This window comes from Phasianus colchicus, chromosome 1, assembly GCF_987193195.1.
Source record: "Phasianus colchicus chromosome 1, bPhaCol1.hap1.1, whole genome shotgun sequence".
In the NCBI taxonomy this organism is placed as follows: domain Eukaryota; kingdom Metazoa; phylum Chordata; class Aves; order Galliformes; family Phasianidae; genus Phasianus; species Phasianus colchicus.
In genome coordinates, this window is record NC_143436.1 from 21,103,054 (window position 1) to 21,122,529 (window position 19,476).

The 19,476-nt window shown below is 41.8% G+C and overlaps 1 protein-coding gene across 1 annotated transcript in view; it reads right to left on the bottom strand.

The window, feature by feature from the left end:
- The window catches only part of MAPK11 (mitogen-activated protein kinase 11), a 30,165-nt gene extending 12,222 nt beyond the window's left edge, over positions 1-17,943 (bottom strand). Inside the window, exons 1-6 of the mRNA XM_031614972.2 lie at positions 17,428-17,943; positions 6,039-6,168; positions 5,441-5,499; positions 4,202-4,313; positions 1,794-1,823; positions 1,610-1,657 (exon numbers count right to left, since the gene is read on the bottom strand). Of these exons, the coding sequence (XP_031470832.1) occupies positions 1,610-1,657; positions 1,794-1,823; positions 4,202-4,313; positions 5,441-5,499; positions 6,039-6,168; positions 17,428-17,540 (492 nt within the window). The 5' untranslated portion in view covers positions 17,541-17,943. The remainder of the gene's footprint in view (positions 1-1,609; positions 1,658-1,793; positions 1,824-4,201; positions 4,314-5,440; positions 5,500-6,038; positions 6,169-17,427) is intronic.
- Between the last annotated feature and the right edge of the window lie 1,533 nt (positions 17,944-19,476).

A 19,476-nucleotide genomic window follows, 5' to 3' on the forward strand; every position in this document is an offset into this window, starting at 1 on the left:
TGTGAAAGGGTAATGTTCAGCTTCAGTATTGTTTGCTATCTGATTACTCAGCATCTCTTCACACAGAAATGTGAATAAAACCAGTCACAATCCCATTCTGAGATCCAGTGTTATCTATTAACCTGATGGCAAATTCTTTTCACTGGGAACACAAACATTTTAAGATTATAATTCAAAATTCTGCATTTATAATCCAATATAATGATATAAAAAGTCTAAAGAAAAATGCTAAAGTAGAAACAACACATTAACATATTTACTTCTAATAAACATTAAGAGCATTATATATTTCTATAAAAAGATACATGAGACAAATAAGGCATGAATAAGGGTTTGAAACTTGAATACCAACGTCTCCATTATTATAAGTAAGTGTCAGCAAAATTTTTTTTTAATAGCTGATGCCTTCTATCAAATGTGTACACACAAACATGTCCTGCATCTTTTTGCTTCTATTTCCTTCTTGCTTGTACTTGGAAATGTCCACTAGTTTGTTATATTACAAAATAATTTGGTATCAGAGGAAGTAAAGCTATAAAGAAAGCAAAGAACAACGTAGCAAATGGTAGGAAGAAATGTGGACAGATAAAATAATAGAAAACAAGATTAAAAGGTTCTTACAGTACAAAAGCACAGCACACATTTTAAAGTGAATGATCAGAACCAGATGAACTATAACATTTCACAGATGCTGAACGTACACATGCGTAAAAACATTAAAGGGATAATCATGAAAATTGCTGAGCATCTGCAGCTCTCACTAACCCAAACAGGAACTACAGTTTCTTACAACAGATCAGGATTAGCATGAGAACCTAAAAGCATTGCTCTTACTCAGTATTGCATTTCTCTTTTTTGTTCTCACAATATTTGGAAATTTAAATCCCTCGCAGCTGGAATAAAGTGATTACAGCAGAATCCCAGTCAGAGAAAGAAACGTGTCATGGAGAAATGCTAAGCTACTCATTTTCAAGCTTTAAGGCTTAGAAAGCAACTTCCCCTTTTTCCTTCAGAGCCTCGTGCCTATTAGTTAATATTGCATCACATGGATACAGAAAGATATGTATTTATATGGAGATGTGAATTAACATAGTACCTCAACAGTGTGATTTATGGGTTTGTTTTGTTTTGGTGTTAATGCTGACTGTACCTGGGGAAAGATACCAGCATCTTTCATAACATGTTTATTAAATTTAACTTGTATATTCTGTAGATATAAAAATGAAAGCTGCTACATGGCCTCATCTAAACTTGGCATGTGTAGACATCATAGCTTAAAAGTGCAAGAGCTACCCAATTAAGTACTCTATCATGAGATGTGTCTAGATAGAACATGTCTATGTTCTGTCTGTGAGGAACTGGGGAGGAATGCTTTGTAAGGAGACTTGTGGTGATAATAAATTCACATTTGGGAGAAAACATGTTCATGAAAATGCTTCTATGGCCAGAGAACAATAGTAGCAAGCATACAAAATTAATAGAATCAGAAACAAAACTGGCAAATAAAAGTTTTCCTTAGAGAACTGTAACACTGAAAGCTATTAAAACATTCTTCATTATAATAGAACGATTCCTCATGCACTCTTCACTACAACAGAATGATTCTTACCCTCAATTCACAGTCTTCATTTACAGCTAAGTTACTGGGCTTCAGGTCCTGTACCAGAACACAGAGAGTCAGTCAGGTACCATTTTAACCTTTTAAGGTATATTATAAATATGTCTTAATAACACATTCAACACATGGAGGGACACACTCCATTCACCTTTATTATAGCAATGAATGAACTCACCCTGTGGATGATTCCAGCTGAGTGAATATACTGTGAAACAACAAGGGGAAAAAAAAGGTAAAATTGGAAGTCAGAGGTTAGGAAGATGTAGGTCACTTGCTTTATCTTTTTGCTACTGGACCTGATGGTTTTATATACAGCAAAGATTTATGTCACACTACGCATTCAAGGCAGATGGGGATGTGACTAATTTCAAAACCTATCTGCTTTATCTTACCCAGAGATAGATATTTCAGAAAAAGTAACTGTAAACACTGTCGTAAGCAATACTTGCAGTAATTCTCCATCAAAAATTTCTCATTTTGAAAATACTGAAACATATTCCAATCTTACCTAGCTGGCCATTTTGAGCAGTTGGTTTCTCAGTACAGACAGTGGCCTTGGGAATAGTATGGCTGACACCTAAGTAACACAAGTTATTTTTCCATACTGTGAACACTGAATGTGGGTGGCACATATTTGATCCCCTGGACAAGATAGTGGTCAGAATAGACATCCAGGCATTGTTTCAGATCTACTTTCAGGAGGGATACAAAGTGGTGTTTCAATGGTTATTTACTGTCTCTGCTATTTTACGCATAATACAAGATCTCAAAGACTGAGAAAAGCTTAACCTGTAACTGCCTATACTTCAACTGTTAAGACTGACAGCCAATTTATTTATATAATCTTACTGATAAGGACCAGTAGGAGCTCTGAAACATACTCTTCCATTCTCTAAAGAAGCAACTACCATCTTTTAGGAGCGAAGATTGCACAAAAAATGTTTATATCAACTGGGCAAAAACCCAAAGAAAACAAAACTGCATTCTTTTCGTTCCAGGCCTACACACTGTTTATCACTGGGGCAGGGACACACTTAAATGCTCTTCACAATAACTATAAACAGCTGAATGTGGACGAAACCAGAACACTGCTTGCAACAGAATTAACTGCGTACAGTGCTGCTGAGAAGGGATGCTATAGTACCACCAAGCAGCTCTACCTGCCTGCCACACCAGCCCCTCATGTGTTCCAATGGGATCTGCAGGGCTTGAAGCCTGTATTGAGTACTTCCAGACAGACGTACCCATGAGTCCAGGTATAAGGACTAAAGCTGTAATGACGGCAGCTTAGATGTAAAGAGGGAGTTATCTCTGATCAAACGTTCAGCTAATGAGATGTGAGAATTTCAATTCCAAGTAACAAGCAACCCCTCCCCTTGGAAACAGAGACAGTGCATTTCTGAAATGAATATTCACTTTTGAGCTCAACTGTTACTTAGCTCTGACACAACACAGTCAAATTCAAAACTGTGAATTGGATAATTAACTCTGGATTCATCTTCATTCTTAAGCTATGAACTTAAGTAAATGAGACAAAGCAATTAAGGGCTCAGTTCTGCAATTCTTCACTAAAATCTGCACTTAAATTGACAGAACCCACAAGCACGAATAAGAATTATCCTCTCGGGCACCAGATGACTTCCTCAAAACCACACAGTAAACATCTCAGAGCTTTTCAACACTGCTTGCTTTCAAACACACAGTTGTTTTCCATGTCAAAATTTTCAAATATTATGAAGTTTACTCAGCAGCTGAGCTCTCTCTTCTCTTTTTACATATGCCTTGAAAAAAACACTCAACACTGGCTGAGGAAAATGTTTATCATCTAGTACTGCAAAGCATTTCCTAAATCTTCTGCTGTTTATAGATACTTTCATGTTTAATGTCAGCAAAATGAAACATATTTCAGTTCTTTAGGAAGCTTTTGCTACAATTTCATTGCCAATTGTCTACATGATTGAGTTGTATACACTTTGACAATGTGATTAAAGGAAACAATGAGTTTACAGGAAGAATAAATCCTAAGTGATCCTGTGTAACGCTGTACACTGCTAGAATAAACTACTACTTCCAAAAGTTTCCCAATAAATCCAACCAACTCACTTATTCCCCACCCATGAGATGCTCTCTACAAATATCAGGGCTGTATTTTTTTTCAAACTGGCTCAGGTCTTTCAAAGCACAAATGTGAATTAACTGCAATGTTAAGCTTTAACAATTTCACATTCTCCGTAAGTTTTGTTTTTCATTACTTTCCCTTGACAGAGAAAATGTCTGAAGCACACAATGCGTGCTACTAAACACCTTCACTTGAGAGACCACGTAACAAGTGAATCTCCTTCAATAACAGCTTGAATAGACCGACTGGAAGTCAGTGTTTGATGGAAATATTCCATGTGCATTGCACATGTCACCATTTGCAGGCATGGGGCTTTATTTTTGGTGAGTAAAATAATCAAAAATTCTGAAATATTTGCTGCTATCTGAGCGCTCCCAACACAAACTGAAGTGTTCTAAATACTGAACCAGTCATTACCACATCTTGGTTGCTCTCTCATATATATCCTTATATTGAGCCAATACCTTAAGTCCTCGAAGTAACTGATATATAAGAAACTGTATATGGTCATCTGTTAACTTCTGGCACTTCACAATGTTATTTAGGTCAGCACCCATTAAATTTGTCACAAGATACCTGTGGAAATAAAACAGACCTCATAGAAGAAAACAAATAAACATTCCCCATTCGAGATTGGCAGAATGTAAAAGAAGTACAACTAATGAGTAAACTACACACTCCTGTTTACATTCCTTTTCCAATTTCTACTCATGTATGGCTTATGTCCCTCCAGTCAGCTATAAGCTCTAATAAAGGAATCACAGCTATGAGATTTAATATGGGGAAAAAGAAAAATCCTTATGGCACATTAAAAGCTTTTATCTGCTTTTCTCTCCATGAAATACTAGAGCAGTTCAATCAGGGGAGAAGGCATCATGCCTCAAGATGAATAGGGATTCTGACCAACATAGAAGTGGGAGCTTGGGGCCTCTAAAGTACAGTTCCTGTGAGGAATATCTGATGATGGAAATCAACATCAAATTGTTTAAAAATAAGAGTGCTTTGCATGTTTTGTGTCATTTCTTTCCCTACCTCCACTGGATTTTATTTTATTTTTTCCGAAGGGAAAAAAAAAAAAAAAAAAAAAAAAAAAAAAAAAAAAAAAAAGTGTTGGGATAAAAGTATGCATCTGTCATTCTTAGTTCTTGTTTGCATAATTTTGCCCCAGAGGAGCCTGACCACTAATTTTTATGGAGCAAAAAAATGTTTGTTAGTATTTCCTTGTCTAAACTGTTTATGTAGTTGCTTATAGCACATGTAAGCCAAGAGCAACTCAGTATATATGGTGTGTTTGAGTAACACCAAATTACAACTAGCTCTTGGTTATCCAGGTATCTAATTTACCTCGTCTAAGGTAGCCAACAGAATACTTTCCTGCATTCCTGAATGATCCCATCTGCCTTTGAACAAAACAATCTACAGATAATAAATAATTGAACTGAATATGCTTTAAGTTGCATTTATGCAACACCAAAACATTTATGAGATACCTGCAGTCTTATAAACCATCATTCACAAAGTACTACAATGAGGCCTGTCACCTTGCTTTTCTTTTTATGGAATTTTTTTTTTAGTTGTTGTGTTTCTTTATACAGAGCCAAACTTGGCTTCAAATCTACTACAAAAGTATATGCTTCCTTTCTACAAACAGTACTAGTTGGTTACTTACTAATTAGTCAGAATTATTTTAAAATGTTACTTACACTTCATTAAAATTTTCTATTGATGTTGCAGGTGTAAAAACATCCAGCAATCCTATAACCTGAAAGACAAGAGAATTTACATTTTATTTTTAGAAAGATGGAAAGAAATACACAATTACTATTGCCAGTGCTTAGAATTTTTGTCAGGAAGCTTACAAACTTACATGGCATGTGTTCATCTTGAAGACTCAGTATAACCTGCAAAATTTGGCAGGCAGTTTGTGCAGGTAGAGTCTCAACTATCTCCATGACCAATTAAAAAAATCTATTAATTGTAAAAAGTAGAGTGGGACTGTAGACAATCAGAGAAAGTCAGGAAATGTAATGTCACATTACAGAAAAGCTTCCATCAGATTCCATTAGTTGAATCTCCTAGACCAAAGTAGATCATTTTGCAGTAAAAAGGCAGTATTATACTGGAAGTCTTTACAGTCCACTGACTTCATTATAGGTGAGGTATTCATGTTCGGGTATCTTGTGTAGCCAGAAAGAGTTCTTTGCACTTTTCTAATAAGATTGTACCTAATAGAAATTATGCCTATATGACAAACTTGTGTCATAAAAAAATCTGAAGGGATAGCACACTCTCTTCACTTACATTCTCATGCTTCATGTGCTTCAGCAACCTGAGCTCTCGGTAGGTCCTCCTTGCGTGTATAAGTGATTGGAAAGGTCTTGAAAGCTTTTTTACTGCCACCTTCTGTCTTGTTTTGGTATCATAAGCTGAACTACAAGAAAAAAAAAAGTCCACGTTGAAAGCACACTTCCTTTCAAAACTCTCCCCTTGTTCACTGGGTTTTACTGGAGAAACTTCTCTCTACCAGGGATTCTCACTCCTTTGTCTTCTTTTACTTTCCACTCATGGGTTGCAAGTGGGAGAAGCTAGGCAGCAATAACCACAATGCAAAGACAATTCTCATAACGTTTCCTCAGGCAATAACAGTAATAAATGAACAACAGGTACATCCTGAACTTCACAGCTCTTGCTGACATATAGCAAGTGCTTAACTTCAGACATGTGGAGATATCCCACTGAGGAAGACACTAAACACACAGGGACAAAAGGGAGACCCACTGCTTCCTGTGCATTAAATGATACAAGTGCAATACAGCACAGTTAAATACTGTCTGTTACAGAGAGCAAGAATTGAAATATAAAGATTCCTTTATATTTTACTTTGTGACATCAAACAGTGTGATTACAAAAAGATTCAGTTTGCTACTTTCTGTTGTTAAGAAAAACATTGCTTTAATTCGCTATTTATTTAATTAATTAAGAAGTTCTTCAAACAAAATACTTTGAAATTCTCAATTGAAATGTGGACAACACTATCTGCAATTGCTAGCAGCAGATTAGCAAGCACAGACCTCAATACATTCATCTTACTGAACTTATTTTTGAATTACAAAGCACTAAAAATTAAGTGACATGAAAAAAAGCACTGTGCAGGATGACAAGAGGCAATAGCCACACTAGATGCTATTAGGTCCTTGCGATCAGTCTTTAAAACACTCCTGACAGTTTCAAAGCACTGAAGGCCAGGCTGGATGAGGCCCTGGGCAGCCTGGTCTGGTGAGTGGCATTCCTCAGAATCAGAGGAAACAGATTTAATCAACTAGTTTCTTGCAAACACCATGGAAGGAGTGAATCACTCACAAAATCAATGAAAGAGATAAGCAGATTACTTAGTTACTTTCTCGCCAGCATCATAGCATCGGATCTTCTGTGAAGTTTTAAAGGTTGTGTCTTTGCAGAGCACCTCAGGAAAGGCATTCCCTGAGCAGAAGAAAGCATCGGAAGTAGGAGAAAACCTGTTTCACTTGAAGGAGTGAAAGGATACCATAAAGATGCTTGTTCTGACACAGTTATTCAGGATATGAAGACACTGCATTGCTCAAATATGTGGAGAAGCTCAGAGAACGAATGGTGCAAGAGCTGACAGTAGAGACACCCTAAATTCCACAAGATTGGTCACAGACACAATATGAAGGCTGCAAAAGTAAATCGGAAGAAATAAAAAGGAAGCCAGTACTTTGCTGTTAGTATAACAAAAATGCAGTATAATTGCAATGACTGCAATCCTGGTCAGTGAAGTCAGTGGAAAGCAGCACAAACCCAGAAATACGTACTTGCTATATCCTCTCTAACGTTTTACAGTGTAAAAAAAGAAATGTTTATACAGATAAATAGATAACATTGCCCAAAGCAGCAATCTGTGTTTAACATCTCAGCTCTTCTGGCAATTCGCAAGCCTCGCCAATCAGGCTTGTACTAGTTTTTGAAATATCATATACATTATACATAGCTAGGAAGAATTAAGTTTGAAATCCCATTAGCATGACCAACACCACTCTCCTCCCTGTTTTAAAGTTAAATGTGGATTTTAGTAGTTTAGAAACCGCAGATCTTTAAGATAGATTGCATTTTACCCTGCGTATGATTCAAATGGTATGAAGAACTACTTTTCTGTTTTAGTAATTCTTATAACAGCTGCTTTTTAGACCGCAGGAAGAGAGAAAGAAAAAACAAATAGCTTGAGTTTTGGGACCTTCAGTGGGAAAGCATGAATTGAAGCTAAACAAGCCAGGAGCTGTCTTGGCTTAAAAGCATTCCCCTACAGTCAAGAAACCATGGAGAACAGTAACTGGAGCTGATGCTTTCAAGCCTTTTCCTTTCCTCGTTTACCATTATAATTCAAGCTATAAACACTGGAGCACTCAAAATGATAGATTTCACTTTGTTAGAACATTTTGTTTGTCAGATTCAAGGATGCCTTGCACCTATGACCTCTGATCACTGTTTCTAAGCAGCAGGCCACACTCCCACTCCTCCCCATCTCTGATTTTCAGACTGAGTCTTTCCCTCTCCCCCGTGCATCACCACAGTTGTGATCTGAGTCATCCCCAGATTCCCTTGCAGCCCCTTGGGCAGACTGTTAGCAGCAGGAGTAGCCATTTCCCTTCTGTGCTGCTCTCTCACAGCACTGGGCTTTCAGCCTGTCAGCAGGCAGCCATGCAGCACTGTGGGCCCACCTGGCCGGCACCTGCAGGAATCTTCTGTGGCTGTCATCAGCTGCTGATCAAAGAGATTCACAATGGCTCCTTCAAAACAAGTGTGTCCTTAACAGTCCAAAGGCCTGCTCCTATTTAAAAAAAAAAAAAAAGGACTACAGGCCCTCATCTTCCCTTATAATGCATTACACTCTTCAGATACCCCCACATTTCACCCTATCCCTGCATTTCAACTAGGGAGGCCTACTCTGTCAGCCTCTTAGTATCTGCAGTATCTCATAAAGAGCTGACAGCAACTCAGAGCTCTCTTCTTTTGCAAGGCATTTTCTACTGATGCAGGTCCTTCAGAGCACAGGCTTCAGCTCTGGTAAACCAGCTCTGAAACAATTGCTTGATGGCAAAAACAATCATCCTTCCAATGATTCAATTGCTGTGTCCTCATTTTCTTTCCATTTACTTATCCTGAGCTGATTATTTATATTGCTTTATGTAGCTGGATACAATAATGCTATGGAGATAAACTTTGATACTTGTAAAGGGATATCATCTCCCACCTCTAAACTGTTCTTTACTTTTAGCATTTCATTTGTTGAAAACAATGAAAATGAGTTTTTAATTGCGTAGTTTCAGTGAGCCTGCTAACATTACCACAGAGCAATATGCTCTCACACCTCTGCAGTATAAGGGAAAAAAGAAACTCAAGTCTAACTGTTTTCTATTTTGCAAGAAACAACATCGTACTCATCTTAGTAATACCTTTTTTAGATATGATTGTTCTTGACCCAGAACCCCTGGCAGTTATGCCAAACATTTTTTCCTGTCCTTTCTCAGATCAAGGATATAAGAGAGTCATCATTTTCTTTGAAGGGATGGCATCATTGTGACACAGATAAGAGACTTTTGCTTGGTGCAACTTTCAATCACTGCTTAAAATAGACACAATTTTCCAGTGTTGTCAGCTGCCGTATCTAATATTTTGGTTGATGTTCCACCAGATGAAAGAACAATCTCTATTTATATGCATGTTTTCACTTCTTAAGGCTTCAGAGAAAAGTTTGGATATAAAAAGCTAAAGTAGCCCAAAAATTCAGAAGGCAAAAAGTCCAAGATTTTAAAATGGTTTCAAGCTAACTTCATGACTTTGCCGGTACGGATTTTTAGTGCTGAAGTTTATAAATATTGACTACACATTTAGTCATTTCTACAGTATCCATGGTTCATTTATCCTCTGTGGTTGCAGACCGGTAATACTGGACAAACTACTCCTCTGCAGCCTGCCCACATCCCTCAGGGCTTTCTGGATTAGGAGCACAACATTCAGCTATGGCAGTTTGAGACTTTGAAATCACATTTGTTCCAACTGGAGGGCTGCTTGCAGGAGCCCAAACTACCAAACCATGCATGGGGCCAACTTTTCCTATTTAGTAAACTCCAGTATGCAATATAGGAAGGACTGTTCCTGGGCTCAACAGGTCCCATTCCTGAACTTAATAAATGCCTTGGGCTGTGAGGGCTTATTAGCTGGTGCAATACTGTAAAAAGTGTCTGGAAAAAGCCCTGCTTGAATGAAGTGAGTTCTCCTTATTTCAGCAGTCAGCTAGGATCTAAGTGATGCACAATGAAGGCATGCCCCAAGCTGACTGTGTGGTGCCAGTATGGTGCATCTGCAGCAAACTCCCAATTTTCCCCGTTATCCCTATCAGCTGATACTCCACACCCCATCACTGCAGACAACCATAAGGTTTTGGTAGGCTGAAAAGCGTGATTTTGTTTGTAGAACCATCGTATCCATAAAAATAATTGTTCTTAGAGATTAATTTAGGATTAAGTGCAAAACAAACAAACAAAAACCCAACACACACACAGAAGACTAACACTTCCAATTTAATTTATGCAACTCAGTGTTCCAGTTTGTGAGGCTGTTATCCCTGCGTTTGACAGCTGGTTGGACACTATGGACACTATATACCATACCTGGAGAGAACATGATGCACAAGTCAATCCTTAAATTTGTTGTGACAATGATAGGAGGTTTGGCAATTCACAATGCAGTGCTCATCCTCTAGCACAGCACTACACAGGAGTTCCTTTCCTTCACTGGCCAACCCAGGTGAGACACTTCCCAGAATGAGCATTCCCCACTAAATGTATACGTGTAAATGCATGTAAATGTAAAAGGAAAAATCAAAGAAAACAAAATGCAATTCACGCTCGAAACACAGATTAACATGAGCAGAACCTTAATAATTTTGGTGAGAAATAAATTAACATCCAGAAAACAAAATGGAAAGTACATAGAATTTCTGCCACATATTAAGCACAGCCACACCTTGAGATCTTGTCCACAGACCTTAGCACCCTTTCGCATCCCCATGAACTCCTCCCATTGCAGGAGATATGAACACCTTTATGGCCAGATGTCCCTTGCAGAACACTTATGAAGACCAAGCAGTGGATGTGAGCACAGCAAGGCAGTGGGTGTGCATTTCAGCAGTGGTGACAGCAACTGTGGCTCACCTCTGGTACAGATTTTCATGAGCACAGCATGCAGGATGTTGCTCACTGCTGGCAAAAATGCACAGCTAATGGTGGTGATAATGTTGAAAATGAGTGCTCTGTAGCTGAGAATTTGCTCCATCAAATAGTGTCATTGTGCTCTTTGTATAGTATGTGAGCACATACATATCATATGGTTCAAAGTTTTGATTGCAAGATTTAGTTGATGATTTTTGTCTTCTGGGTTTTCTCTAGGATCTTGTTCTTCTTCTTCTTTTTTTTTTCTTTTTTCTTTTTTTTTAAATTTCTTTTTCTTTTTTTTTTTTTAAAGCCAGACTACTTCTTACTGATGGCAGAATATGTCAACAGGTATATATAAACATACCTGAAGATATGAAGATAGAGTTAGGCTCTTCTCAATGGTGCCCAGTGCCAGGCCAAGAGGTGATAAGCATAAATCAGAACACAGGAGGCTCCATCTGGACATGAGGAAGCACTGCTGTGCGGTGCAGGTGACAGAACAATGACACATGTTGCCCACAGAGGCTCTGGAGATCCCTAGGGATCTTAAAAAGCTGCCTGGACATGCAGCTGGGCACCCTGCTCTGGGTGTCCCTACTTGAGCAGGGATTGGGCCAGGTGGACCCACAGGTCAATGTTAACCTCAGTCATTCAGTGATTATGTGAACAGTCCTGAAAAAGCATAGACAGCATCTACCCAGCACCTGGAAATGGACCGCGGCAGCCACTGGTAATATAGCAGAACAAGGCCACCCATGCTAAGACCAAGCCAGGCAGCTAAGTAAATCCAGGGATTGGATCATTTGTTTCTTCTCTGTAAATGATTTGTTACTTTACACAAATTCAAATTGGTGACTTCCCCCCATTAAGAGGTAGAGTTTGTATTTGTTAATAAATCACACCAATCACAACATATATGTGCATTGGAAGGAACCCATGGAAAAAAAATGAGACAGTAACAAGACAAAGGGTGGGAGGATGAGCAATGGGCAGCTCTGAAACAACACATTAATCTATTCATTAGAGAAAAAGAACTTCCTTAATGATGACAGGTTATTCATTGTAAAATTATATCCTATCACTTGGATGTTATTCCTACACACTATGGTAAGCACTGGCATCAATTGTTCTGGCTTTAGTTCAATCACTGTCAATTACCTCAGATTAATTTACCACTAGCACTAAACATAAAAGTAGGAAGTATCTATTACATACACAGTATAACTGCTCTTTAACCAACATAAAAATAAATACATACTTTTAAGCAGACCTTGCAAAAGCATTATTGAATAATTCCTACGCATGTGCTTACATGAATGCATTACCTATTTTTCTTTTAATGATAATATGTATCATTATGCTGTATCAGCCTCTGTATCTACAAGCTCATTTTCCTCTGCTGGTCTGTCTTTTATGTCTCCACGGTGACTTACATTTTCAAATAACTTTACGGAGGAGCAGCCACACTTTTCTAGGTGAATTATAGATAGTATAGCTTACATCAGTGGTAGTGATGCATTTAAAAATACCCTTGTGAGAGAAACAAACAAAAGGTTGGGGTCATAAGCTGTTAGCTTCTCTGCACCTGCAGCCAACTCACAGATACTAAAATAATAATGTGTTTTAGACAGCCTATAAGCCCAATGCCAGTATTTAAGCAAGAAAATCAGTCAATTGCCACAAAGCCAATACAGTACTAATGACAAACGTATTCTATCCAGCATTTTGTTAGAGAAGACTGCAGGCAGCTACAAACTGCAGGCTCAGAACCTAATGCCAGAAACACTCCCAGTGAAACCCAATATAAAGCTTAATAAGAAAAATATTAGTGCTTTCAAATACATTACATAAACCCGAACAGACAAAATCCAACTGACACTTCTGTCCTTCTTTTTCTGTTCCTCCCCCACTGCTCCTTCACATTTCCTGTTTTCTCTCTGCATGCTGCCCAAAATATTAAATGATAGCCCTTTGTTCTCAGGTCATGTAGGGGTTTTGAAACGCCCCTCCTTCCTGCAACTGTACACACAGAGCGAAGATGAGGCCTCTTTGGCACCCAATGGCTAATAGTTGATTATGAAATTGCAGACAGCTCTCTGGGAAGCTGTGTGGAAGTAATCAGGCTGTAGGACTCTGGACCAGGGATCATGCATCCTAGGCCATTGCAATCCCAATATCTGTGATGATGAAAGCTGTTAGCTATGCCATTGCTCGATTGCATGGTCAGGAAGGTGCATATTATAGCAAACTATACTGAAGTTGGGACAGAGGAGACCCTCTACAGAGAATTTTTATTCTGCTGATGTATTCCTACAGCCATATAGAAGGCCGTAGTTCTGTATTTCTGTCTTTCTGCCACAACTCGCTCATCTTGTGCTCCTCATATCTCATGTAGCCCTGCTTCCTAAGAAAGCTCTCAATAATTCCTCCCAGAAGAAAACCAGCAAAACACAAGGATGACTTCCATGCTTCTTGAGCTTACATTTTTTCACCCATCCTATACCTCATTCCACAACACTCCTCATGCATGTTTCTTATCTGCTCCCTAACTACTCCTGTGGCTTAATGAGACCGTCCTACCTACAACGTTATTTGCAGCCCTTCTTATCCTTCTCTGCAAACACTTCCTTCCTGATTCAATATCTTTCACTGAATACACTCTTAGACACTTTTATTTGAAATATGAACCTCAACTCTACTGAGTACCACTTCACTTTCCTTTCCGAAGTCAGTATCTACACTGTTTGAGTAACTGGAAAACCCGCTGAATGAAACAGGACAAAAGGAATGACACGCTTTCTGCACCCCACCCCGTACTCCAGCAAAGTCACTTTTACCCAACTCAAGTATTTGCCTCCCTGGCCAATACTCATTAACAGTGCCCTGCCTTCTTCCTCCCCTGATCCATCTTTTGAAGCACAGATAGCAACAATATTAATGTGTTAATTTTTTAAAAAATGTTTCCAGTAAAATACAATCATATTTAGGATTAATCTCAGCCCCCATACGTACACTGGAAACAAAAGATTTAATCCACATGAGAAGCAACCCAAAGTGAGTCCACTGAAATCTGTTAGCTCTGATATGGCTGGGATCCTGCCTCAACATGTCGAGATCTTTGGTTTCCATCTGCATTAGCACAGCAGCTGTGTGTTATTGCTACACTAAAAGCTTATCTAAGCACACACTATTTGAACAAACATAAAGTGTTACAAGGACACATATCATAATGCTAGTAAGGTGAGTTTATAGTTGAAATCTCACACTCAGTCCCTTTAGAAACATTATCATAGCATATCATATCATAAGTCACCAAGTACAACCTTGGATGAAGTAATTTCTTGCTTTGGTAGTCAATTTATATCAGTTATTTTTTGTTTGTTTTTAATTTGCATGGGTGGTTCAGCACCTGTTTAGAGACCCTTGATGGAGAAAGGATAGTCTCAGTGATCTTATGTTCCAGTCTCGCAAGGTACTGCCCTCTGCACATCAAAGTGACAGCCTAATCAGCAATCACAGGACTGGGTGGATGGGGGCAAAACGGTTAAACTTCAGGATTCAAGTCTTCCACTTCTATTTTTCCACTTGTACTTCCTCAAAGCAAAACAGAAGCCTAAGCTACCCCCAGCTGTTCAGGAGATAAGCCAGGACAAAAACATAACGGATATTAAGTGTGCCCTTCATGTGAGCAGGGTGGAGGGACCTGTTTAAGTGTTGTGCTATGTGCACAACTTCAGAGAGACTCTGCTCACCCACTTCCCGATCTGAGGCCTATGTCATCACACTCAAACTTAGCAGCCTACTTTCTAAAACGTATTTTGCAACCTGGGTTTGTGCTGGGCATTGCATGCTGTTGAAACTAAAGGAGACTGACTGCATGAGGAAAGGCAAAACGTATGGAAAGGACAGCACAAAGAAAGTACTGCTGATAGCAAAGGCCTCTGAGGAAACCGTAGATGTTTCTGTTTGGGAAGAAGTCCTTCACATGCTTCTGTTGAGTGGGCAAGGTCTGTTCTTTCCTGAGAAGGCAGAAAGCAACGTTTTCTATATGCTAATGGAAAATAACCTGTTGGGGAGATCAGAGACAACACAGCGCAGAGGGCCGTCTGCACCTCTCAGGCGGGGATGAAATTAAGTAGGTTGAAAGACAGTGTGCAAAACCTGGCATGAAAAGAGGCATACAAGCTTTAAAAAGACCCCACACAAATAGCTGTCTGTGTTATGTAACTTAGGGCATAACAAAACGCTGTTCAAAGATGAAGAAGCTCTTATCAGACAGGTGATAATGCTGAAGACCAGAGCAAAAACTGGACTTATAAATTGTCAATAAACTGGGCCAAAACATGGCATTCTAGCCCAAATTCTTCTACTGATTTTTCAGCTGCAAGCAAAAGGAGGATAAGCAGAAGTTAGCTTAAATTCAAGTATCTACATTATACTTCTTATTACCAAATATTGCTTTGGTTGCACAAGTATCCTGATCTGCAGATAAGTTACTGTACAAGAGGAAAGGGAAGGACCAAAAACAGAGCTTCACTGAGGTAGAAAACAGGAACTTTGTTCTTGTCCTAAATCCAGTGTTTGGAGTTCAGGACTTTGGCTTCTTTTCAGCACAGCACTTAAGAATTTGTTTAATTCCAGTGGTTTCTGTAAGACTTAAACACGCTTTGTGACATCTTCCTGAAGGAATACGATTATTCACAGAAGCAGCATAGCTATTTCTCAGGGGAATGGTTGTGCTTCATGGGTCTCCTGGGTAAAGCATGAGCTGATAGAGGGAAAAAAATCAATTTCAATAGGGACTAAAAATAAATGGCTTTTTTGAGACATGAGTCTTTTCCTCACATTCAGGACCTGTTTGGGCTTGTACCTCATCAATGTTAACAAGACTATTAATGTAGAGTAATATTTCATTACTGCACTCAGTGCTTAAACAGGTATTTTAGAGCGAACCTTTCCTACACCATCCTCATTTCCTATAGCACCCTCCTCTTCATAATGCCATCTCCATTCATATGGGCATCTCCATTGACAAAATACCACGATTTGCTTCACAGGCAGAAAAAAAAATAAATACCATAAATTAACAACACTAACCCTGTTAAAAACAGCCACAACAAAACTCCAGCTGTGCTGCGAGCAAACCACCACATGTTTTCATTTCCGCCGCAATCTCTCAAGCCCTGACATCTCATTACAAAAACCAGCAGAGTGGGTTTTCCCCCCGCAGGAAAAGTAATCAGAAACACGGTTTTAATTGGAAAATGACTGTAGTTACTGTTGTACGGCATATCCAGCTTCTCCTTAGTAAAGTCTCGGAGAAAAGGAAGATGTTTGTGATCTAAATTAAACCACATCCTCGTGAAAATATTCACAAGAACCAGATGGCTCCAGGACTGCACAGCAGCAGGTAGCACTCCGTGGCGCTGGCCCAGCTTTCCCCTGCGCAAGCATCAAACCAAAATAACGTAGAATTAAGAGAGAATTCTCAAGCCCTGGGTGCTACTACTGGTTGGAGGGGGGTTCTTACATAAATATTCCTACTTTACGTGTGGGGCATTTTACAGAGCTAGAGGAGGAAGCAATAAATAACAAACTGCACGAATGTTCTCTGGCATCCGACTGGAGAGAGAGAAGTTTTGTGAACTGCAGAAGGCGGAGTTCTACAGAACCTTTTTCTGTGCAGCGCATTTACTTAAAGGCCCGCTATATGGGTGGGTTTTCACGTAATTCCACTTGGCTTACGATCCTTCCTCACAAACTCTTTAAACATCACTGTTCTTTCCAAAACCTGGCTCAGGCCGTTTTAAAAGACAGCTCAGCGCATCAGATACACCCAGCCCTGCGCTGGGACCGCAAACACGGTATTGTAATAAAACCCAGGAGCGCCGTGCGATAAGCGACGCGATAAACCCTTACACGACACAAAGACTGCCGAGCACCCAACCCCGGGCAGCAGCGCTCCCCGGGACCGGCGGTTCCGGGCTGGGCAGGGGCGGAGGGCAGCAACAGGCAGCGCGCCGTCCGCCTCCCTCCCGCGCGCACCGTGACTGTGCAAGATGCCCGCCGCGGGGCAGGTGTCACCCGGCGCGAGCGGCGCCGAGGGTCGGAGCGGAGCGCAGCGCTCGGGGCAGCGCGCACGGCGGGGGGCCGCCCCGTTCGGCGGGCTCCGCTCGGCGGGCGCGGTTGCCCGGGTTACGGCGAGGCACGGCCCGGCCCCGGGGCGCCGCCGGCCGTGGGGGAGGGCGCCGCGCGCCGCAAGGAAAGCGCCGGCCGCCGCCCCCCGCCTCCCCGGGCCGCTCCCCGCCGCCGCTCGGCCCCCTCCGCGCGTTCCCCCCTCGGCCGCGGCCTTCGCTGCGGCATCGCGTCCCCGCGCCGGGCGGCTCCGAGGAACGGGGCCCGGGGCGGCCGCCCAGCTCCCGGCACCTGCCGGCCTCCGCCCGCCGCCCCGCACCTACCACACCGAGCCGTAGGCGCCCGAGCCCACGGGCGTGAGGTTCTGGTAGCGCTGCGGCACCTCCCACACCGTCTTGTTCAGCTCCTGCCGGTAGAAGCCGCCGCGCTCGGACATTTTAGCGGAGCCGCCGCCGGCGAAGGCAGCAGCAGCGGCGGTCGCCCCTCAGCCGGGGCGGGGAGCGGGGAGCGAGGCGGGCACGGCCGGCGCCGGCGGGAGGAGGGACCGCGAGGGGAAGGGGAGGGGAAGGCGGCGGGCCGGGCCGGGCCGGGGGCAGTGCCGGGTCGGGGAGCCCGGAGGGGAGGGGCCGCAGCGCAGCCCCGGGGCGCGGGCCGGGCACGGTGTGGTGCTCGGGGGACGGGGCGGGGCAGGAGGAGCTGCGGGCCGCTCTGCCGGAGCTCCTGGAGGTACCGGAGTCCCCCCGACAGCATTAAGTCCGTGCGCTCACCGGAACGCTGTTCGTCGGGGAGGACTGAAGTGATGAAGACTACGGGACAGGTCTTGAAAACCTTAGATGCCCCAAACCCAGCAACTAAATTAAAGCGTTCTCTGGTTTGTGTATTGGTTCACGTTTTCAGAACACACTTCATATCAGCGGCTTGCGGAATCAGCAATGTAACCACCGCGTACAATTTCATCTCGCAACTTCCTATGCTGCCTTCGGCACCCGTACCCTACCCGCACGCAGCCTGCTTGTACCGGGGCGGTGTGCGGGCATCGCTCTGCTTCTGCCTCTGAATCAGCAGCGGATGCAGATTCTCTCCTTTTAGAACCTCACTGAAGTCTGCTCTGTTCCTATACCATGAGTCGCTGGTTGCCCAAGTTCCAGCTCTGAAGCCCCAGACCGCATTGCATTACAGGGCTTCTGTAACGAGGCTGCCCAAGTGAGCAGTACCAGCAACTTTAGTGCTTGCTTAGTGCATTTCAGGTTAAAAACTAAACGGCTGACATTAGTGAAGCCTTTTGGAACCACCCACTCGGGAGGCACTCAGTGCTCCTACCGTGCCACTGTTTGTCCCTGCTTCCCCCTGCTCCAGTGCTCTGGTCTTCCACAGAGCCCGCTCCTTGGTCTCACCTGAATTTCTGTGCTGAGGTCATAGAGTAAAATAACACATCTGTGTGACTTAGCTTTCTCAGTACCATCATTTCGAATTTTAAAATTACAATAACAGTACAGTCACTCTATACCAAGCCAGGAAGAAGTGCTTCCTTCCTGCCCTCCTAAAGAAGGCCAAAATCTTTCACAATGTCCCAAATGAAGTAAATAACCCTGCTTGCTGACTTCAATCTGTCTCTTGCAGCATGTCAGCCTCTGGCCTTCACCCACTCACCACGTGTTAGATTGCTTCTTGCTAACTCCAGTAATCATTTGTGGAGCTTGGATCTATCCATATCTGCCCAAGCTTCTAATCATGCAGTTCCCACAGGAGTCAATTTTCCGTCTGCTTGATATTTACAGTCTCTCTCAATTTCCTGTCTTCTATGAAATTCTGTCAGATATTTGTACTGCAATCATTACAGGGAGATTGCATTTGATTATCTTGTTTTATTGGATACTACATATATGATGTTCTTTTCCATGTAACAAGGGAGATATTAGAAAACATACTCGCAGAATGAACCACCTTTATAGCACAGTAAGCACCTGCTCACCTCCCTAGTGAGTTACACTGACATTTCTATCCAGTAAGATTAACTAACTAGTTCCTTTTAACCAAGACTTCATGAAATCCACTAGCTAAAATCTATATGTAATAAAAACAGTCCACATTCAGAGACCCCAGAGGACAGCACATGTGAGCAGCTTCAGAACCAGACAGGTGTGGGTATCAGAACACCGCCTGTAAGGCCAGCCCTGTCCCTTCCTGCCTGTGGCAGGAGGAAGAAGAAGCAGCCTTCTTGGTGAGCCCAGTTCTTTGCTTTTGGATACTGTTTTGCTGGCTGGCCAGTTCTTTGTATGTGTAACTCCGCAACATTGACACAAACAATAAACACAGAAACTCATCAGGAAGAAAGAATGCTACCTAAGTACTGAAAGCATGTCATGTTCTGG